This window comes from Rhodamnia argentea, chromosome 6, assembly GCF_020921035.1.
Source record: "Rhodamnia argentea isolate NSW1041297 chromosome 6, ASM2092103v1, whole genome shotgun sequence".
In the NCBI taxonomy this organism is placed as follows: Eukaryota; Viridiplantae; Streptophyta; class Magnoliopsida; order Myrtales; family Myrtaceae; genus Rhodamnia; species Rhodamnia argentea.
Window position 1 is genome coordinate 22,825,117 of NC_063155.1, and position 7,490 is coordinate 22,832,606.

The window sequence follows — 7,490 nt, forward strand, 5'->3', positions numbered from 1 at the left end:
TTTCATGTTGGACGATCGAGCTAGATCTGAGTGGATCAAATCAGTTTAATGCGTCTTTGTGAAAAATTATGTTCAGAAAACTGTTTCATCCACCTGCTGTTAAAAGAACGAAGGGGTCCCTTAAACTGAGAATTTAATTCCAAAATTTTGTAGGCTATTATTCAAGACATCAACCTACAACTTTCATGTTTGGTAATTTAGCAATACGGCACGTTTACTAGTAGTAAATTGCAAAATGAATCTGTAGTCTGAGAACGTGCGAGATCCCAGCCTGCTCGACCCCAACCATTAATTCCATGATAAATAGAAAACACACTGGATTACCACAAAATTTTTTGAGACGATGGTTCAAGATCTTACAAACATTTTTTGTTTGAAGTGAGGAAATTGAATCCAACATGAAAGGGGCGTAAAAATTTGTACAAGACAGCAAGGTCAGAATGAAAATAGAACTGTTTTGTTAATCTAAAAGTGTAATCAAAGTATGACCACCATAAAATCCGAAAAAAAAAAAAAAATCCCAAACAAGAGACCTAGGAATGTAAAGATACAAGTAAAAAGACAGGGCTCAACAAGACCACAAAGACAAACTAATTTGCCACGAACCGACTCAGGAAATAAAGGGAGAAAATACATGTGCTAACATGATGATCATGAGTTCAAAGACAAGCGGAATGACATATGCATGCTTTATTAGCCAGGTGTTTTAGAGCTTTCGAGGGCGAATCTGACTTAACGATCTAAGTCATATCCAGAACCTCTTGAGCTTGAGGGGTGTCAAGAAGTCCTCTCATGCCTATAGATTCAGGCCAGAGTGAGGAACTCTCAACATGATCGGGGTCGAGGGCAAGGTCATCCATTCCTCCATCCCGAGGCTAGGCAGATCCTCACTTACACACCATCCTAGGTTCATCTAGCATTTTAGGGTCCAATGCAATGTTATGAATCATGCATGACAGGTACAATCCACTCAATCATGGCATTTTATAATAAAATAGGGCAATTGAATTAAATGCCAAAAATCAAGTAAACCTATAGAAAATCATCAAAAAAAAAAAATGAAGCACAATGGAGTTAGATAATGCAAGATATAATCAAATAAAAATCAATCAAACCCCAAATCAGTTGTTCCAAAAAATCAATCACATTCAAGACAAATCACAATCAATCAATCAAGGCATAGATCATGAAAATCAACGGCTTAAGTCCACAAAATTTTAATTTTTTCGAAAATTAAGGGAAATTGGGTGGAAATTCCGAAAATCAACCTTAAAATTTGAAAATTAATTTTAATTTCGAAAACTCAAATTTAATTTTCAAAAGTTAATTAAAATTTCGATTGACCCCTTTTAATTTTCAAAAAATTAAAATTAATGTCCCCAATGGAGTCGCTAAGTCGTCACGACCTAAAATTAGGCTAACGGATTATCAGGTTAATTAAATCAACTAACCTAATTCGAACCCTCTCAAGTCCTACCGAATCGCAACTTAGGTTTATTCATGAGAAATTATTCAATTGGAGCCGCCACTAATCATTTACGGTAGGTTGATTAGAAACCTATATAAAATAGCGGAAGAACTATTTTATCTCTACGAATCGTAGAGAATGAGTCCGGGGACTTGGTTACGCTAATTGAAAAAATTAACGCCCTTTCGGTACCAATTTCATGAAAAAGCCTTTCCGATTGATCGATGTGAATTTGATGATTAATTGGAAAAATGTGACATGAGGACCATATATTAAGCGCTCATAGGATGATTTTTTTGGTATTTTCGGAAATAAAAGAAAACAAAAGCAATCAAAAATCTGAACAAAAATAAACAAAAATGCCCATAATATACCTTTTAATTTTCGATTTTTCCGAAGATCCTCTCATTCCCAAAGATCTAGGCTAGAGCGAGATTTTATCCGCTACATTCTCGAGGATTCGAGCCGGTATGCGGATATGTGTATAGAAAAACAACGTCCCTTTTCGCCAAAGGGCGTAACACGAATTTCTGTACTAAATCACATCCCATTCCACGAGATCGTGGCTAAGACGTGTGATTTATTTTTCCGACGGGTCTAGGCACATATGGAGCATATATTATGGGCATGTTTGTTTAAAATTGTGCAAACTTTAAAACAAATCAAAACAAACAAGCACGACAAAAATAAAATAAAATGAATCAATTTATTTTGGATATTTGGAAAAAATGAGAGGGGTGGCCAAAAATATGACATTGGGGTCCATATTCCCTCATCTAAAAAAATTGATCCACTTTTAACTTGAGAAATTATCTTTGGGATTTGAAAATTTAATTTCAAATAATTCTCGAAAAATGGGATAATTATCCAGTCGAACACAAATATTATCTCTAATCAAATGTTTTCAAAAAAGTCCACATGAGATAAGATAGGACAGTAAACCATCCAGCCAACTCAAAAGTTAGATATAAATATTAAGATCAAGAAGGTTATCCACAACAACCAGATAACATCCAATTAAACACAAAACTTATCCATGACATGATTATCCATAAAAGATAAGGCAATATAACCAATGGAATGAATGTGAGATAACTATCCGAAGCAAAAAATTATTCACAAGTTAAATGTTATCCAGTTCGAAAACTCCCAGAGATTAGATAAAGTTTATTCACATTATCGTTATCCAATTCACATGAGATAAGATTGAACAACTATCGAGATAACATCAACTCAACCAATTGAGATAAAAATCAATACAATGCTCATCCATCCATATGCAATTCAGCCGAGAGAGCTATGGTACCGAAAGTCAATTCCTTTCCCACAAAAATTCTTATCCTCTCCAATTTGTCTAATTTAATCTAAAAATTGTTGGACCAAATTCGAGAAAAGATTTTTCCAATCAATTTAATCAATTCTCAAGGATGTGCATGAAATTCAACCAATTTTATAATCAAATTAGCCTTGCTCGAAAAAAAATCAGATTTTTAGTACCACAAGAGTCACGTTTTCGGTTTTTGACATAAAAAAGCTTGAATTTTTCAACTTTAATTGCAAAAATCAATGTGTTCAAAGATGCTAAGAACAACAAGCAAGTTACCAAGCTAACTAGCATGATTTAGCAACCAAAAGTTGAGATTTTTTACCCTTTCTAAGCCAAATTCTGCACCTGCGCGCTTGCTGGAAATTTACCCAAAATCACACTTTTCGAGTTCGGTTCGCTATCGAACTTCTCCCGAATGATCTACCACAAGTAATAGCATTGTTAGGTCCTCAAATAACCAGAAAAAAAAAGAGCTGATCAACCTTCAAAAAAGACTGGACAGCAGTGAACAGCAGCTGATCATCGATGCTAAGTTCGTCGGGATTGGCTTGAACAGTGAAGGAACAAATATTGAACAGCAGAAAGTTAAATCTCAATTGGAACTCAAGGTGAGAACACTCGGAGAAACCTGAAAAATCAACTGGACCGAACACCCAAAACTTTCTGGATATCATCTCATAATTTCCTTTTTATTTACTCAAGAAAAACCATGACACCCACAATCCATCTTGCCTTCGTTGAATCTGGACGAGACCTGAAGCTGGACAAAATCAAAAGCAAACAAACTCACCACTTTTCTTGTACCTCCTGGCGAACTCACGTGTGATGACAATTGTGTGGCCTCCTTCTAAACCCTAGGCTTAGCACTCTATTTATAGACTAGGGGTTTTCTAGTCCTAGTTGAAGCAGACTCATCATCGACCGTCGGATTAAAAATTATGATTTTCGAGAGTCCGATCTCATTAAAACTCCTCAATAATTTTGACCACAAGAAGGATTGTCATGGGCTAGCCCAATTTCATGCTCTTGCGGGCTTGATTATGCATTCTCGGACTCAAATTAGGCTTTAATTAATTAAATAAATAATTAATTAAAAGCCTTTAACAATTAGGCGAGCAAAGTGAGCTGAATTAAACTTGAAAATAGGCTCAAGCCCTCTTAGAATTTTCGGCACACTCTCTAGCCTTAGTCGAAAATTTCAGACTAAGTTTGGTCCAATTGCTATATTCAATTAAGCTCTATTGACTCAACTTTGCAATAATACATGACTGATAAATATGCAATACATGGGGAATTAATTTTTGGTAAGAACTATAACTAATTCTCATTTTATGCTTGAAATGAATGATTTAATAAAAAATGAAAATTTAGGTGTCAACACTCTTTCTGCATTACGATTAATAAGGAAATTAGTCTCCCACAAAGTAAAGGAATGATCAATTTTGCCGACGGTTCCGTGTCGATTATTATACCATGAACGATATTTCTATTTTTTTTTTCTTTGTACTTGTTACGTCAATGAATTAGTGGGTTTATGGCCATAGACATCTCGCTAGTTCGGCAATCATTAGCTGCTTGTGGGAGCTCTCTTTCTGGAAGGTCATGAGAGGGTCCCCAAGTTGTGCATGTGCATGCAAAGCGTGAATATAAGAGACTTGCTAGCCGTTGACTCAGTCCTTGGTCGGTTTTGAACTATCTCGAAAAGCTATTTGCTAGGGGTTTTGTTCTTAGGAACGTTGACAGTTGCTAAGCGCAAGATACTCATACATATTGAAAATAAAAATGAGGGAAGGGGAGGAGAGAATGAGTGAGAAACATGAACCAACAGCTTAAGACATTGATAAAAACTGAATTCATACATGCTTTCGTTGCTCGAAGTAATCATACAATCATTGTCACTCGGGACTTATGAAAATGAAAAGTACATGTGTATAAGAATGAAAAATAATTGCTTCCATGTAAAGCGTATCGCCAAAGAACGGTATTATTCTTGCTGCAGCTTCTTGAGCACTTGGAGGGGATCAATGGCCGCTTAATAGTAGCCCTTGGGAGGCGGAGGAGATTTGTAATAGTATTGAGGAGGAGGTGGGGAGTGTGAAGGTGGTGGTGGCGAGTTATAGTAGTACGGAGGAGGAGGTGACTTTACCGGAGGTGGTGGTGAGCTGTAAACATAAGGCGGGGGTGGTGATGGAGAAGGTGGAGGGGGAGATTTGTAGTAATAGGGAGGAGGTGGTGATTTTACCGGAGGTGGTGGTGACTTGTAGATATAAGGAGGTGGTGGTGATGGCGAGGGTGGAGGCGGGGACTTGTAGTAGTATGGGGGAGGGGGTGACTTCACTGGAGGTGGGGGTGACTTATAGATATATGGAGGCGGTGGTGATGGGGAAGGTGGAGGTGGAGATTTATAGTAGTATGGAGGAGGGGGAGACTTCATTGGTGGCGGCGGGGACTTATAAATATAAGGAGGTGGTGGTGATGGAGAAGGTGGAGGTGGAGACTTATAGTAGTATGGGGGAGGTGGTGACTTTACTGGAGGTGGTGGTGACTTGTAAACATAAGGTGGTGGTGGTGATGGTGAAGGTGGAGGTGGTGACTTGTAGACATAGGGAGGTGGAGGGGAGGGTGACGGTGACTTATACACATAAGGAGGAGGTGGGGAAGGTGACGGTGGTGGCGGGGACTTGTAGACATAGGGAGGTGGAGGCGACGGTGATGGTGGTGGTGGTGACTTGTACATGTAAGGAGGAGGTGGTGAAGGGGATGGCGGTGGAGGAGACTTATAAACATACGGGGTGGGGGGAGATGGTGATGGTGGTGGAGGAGATTTGTACACATACGGAGGAGGCGGTGAGGGCGATGGCGGTGGAGGAGACTTATAGACATACGGGGGTGGGGGAGATGGTGATGGTGGTGGAGGTGATTTATAAATGTATGGTGGAGGTGGTGAAGGAGAAGGCGGTGGGGGAGATTTGTAAACATAAGGTGGTGGTGGAGATGGTGAGGGAGGCGGTGGTGATTTATAGACGTAAGGAGGAGGGGGTGATGGAGAAGGTGGTGGTGGAGACTTGTAAACATATGGAGGCAGTGGAGATGGAGATGGTGGTGGAGGTGATTTGTACACATATGGAGGGGGTGGCGAAGAAGAAGGCGGAGGTGGGGACTTGTAAACATATGGAGGTGGAGGAGATGGCGAAGGTGGTGGAGGAGACTTGTACACGTATGGAGGAGGTGGGGAAGGAGAAGGTGGCGGCGGAGACTTGTAAACATACGGAGGCGGAGGTGAGGGCGATGGTGGAGGAGGCGATTTGTAAATATATGGAGGTGGAGGAGACGGTGATGGCGGCGGAGGCGACTTGTACACATAAGGAGGAGGTGGTGAAGGAGAAGGAGGCGGTGGGGACTTATAGATATAAGGCGGAGGCGGGGAAGGTGAGGGTGGTGGCGGAGATTTATAGAGATAAGGTGGATGCTCTTCGTGTTTCGGCGGCGGCGGAGACTTGTAGATATAAGGAGGAGAATCTACGTGTTTCCACACTGGGGGCGGGGGAGACGCGTAGATATAAGGCTCATAGTCGGCGGATACGCCGGTGGCAATAAGGCAAAGAGCCAATGCATGGAAGAGTCGAGGCCAGTGCCTCGACCGGCTGGGGCTTCTCATTTGGTGTGGCGAGCACAACTTTTGCTCCTAAAATTGAGAACTGTTGAGGAGGTGGTGAGAGGGATGGTTGTTTGCAACTCTTTATATAGTGATCTCCACAATCAATAGTGGGAATTAATTTACTCATTCTTCTTTGGAAAACCCAATTTAACAGGCTGGAAAAAAAGGAAATGAAGTTATATGAATCTGACCAAAATCAAAATTTGTTATCGTCTTTTTCAATTGGTGGTTGGTGGGTTTCCATGAAGGATCCCAGTTCGGCAGAATAAGCAAGTCAAAGAGAGAGAGAGAGAGAGAGAGAGAGAGTAGGTGAGGGTGCTGTACGGCTGGAAAAACTAGGATTAACAACCCCCTAATATTGAAAAAATGAAATGAAAACGCGTCTTCCATAACAAGTGTTCTGAAATTTTTCTTAAGATGACCCAAGTGAAGATGTTACGTGAATTGGAGATGATGTCTGTATGAATCTGTCTTAGTGAAGACTTAGCTCCTCCTTAAATGCTGTCCCGAGTTTTGTCGCGTTTGACAACTCTCCAACTTGATCATATCTTATCGACGGGAGAAACTAAGAAAAAAAAACAATCTGAGTTGTCTAGAACGCGTCCGCGTAGGTGAAGATTGTACTAAAGTACGATATCTTGAGGGCTTTTAGTCTTCCAGAAATAGAGAAAAAAAGGATCATTGAACTGTTTGGCCATCGCGGTCGCATGGTTAGCAGAAGAGCCGACGACTTAGCGGAGAGGATGAGCCTTCCTGGGCTTCTCAAAGCCACGAAAGACGAGGGTTTTTCGCTATCCCCGACGCTCGAGCCTGGTCGGAATGCTGTGATGTATCGCCTTTTGTTTGTTTTAAGTTACCCATTGCAGTTAAAACTTTTTGTAGGAGTTTGAGATTTGTGTGTTTGATTGGTCTCATTGGACTTGCATATGTTGTTTATGCAATAAGATTGCTTGCTTGCCTAAGGAAAACAAGAAGAGAATAATTATTAGTATGGGGAAGCTCATTATTGCTCGTTTACATAGGCCATTCAAGTTTGG

General features: G+C 40.4%; 1 protein-coding gene across 1 annotated transcript; it reads right to left on the minus strand.

Moving 5' to 3' along the window:
- Positions 1-4,632: 4,632 nt before the first annotated feature.
- On the minus strand, positions 4,633-6,514 carry LOC115734319 (extensin-2-like). Its single transcript, XM_048281190.1, has one exon. The coding sequence runs from the start codon at positions 6,451-6,453 to the stop codon at positions 4,828-4,830; it is 1,626 nt and encodes a 541-aa protein (XP_048137147.1). The 5' UTR covers positions 6,454-6,514; the 3' UTR covers positions 4,633-4,827.
- Positions 6,515-7,490: the final 976 nt, after the last annotated feature.

What these genes read in the sequence shown, in the direction of transcription:
- LOC115734319 (XM_048281190.1), bottom strand. Translation starts at nt 6,453, where the DNA reads ATGAGAAGCCCCAGCCGGTCGAGGCACTGGCCTCGACTCTTCCATGCA.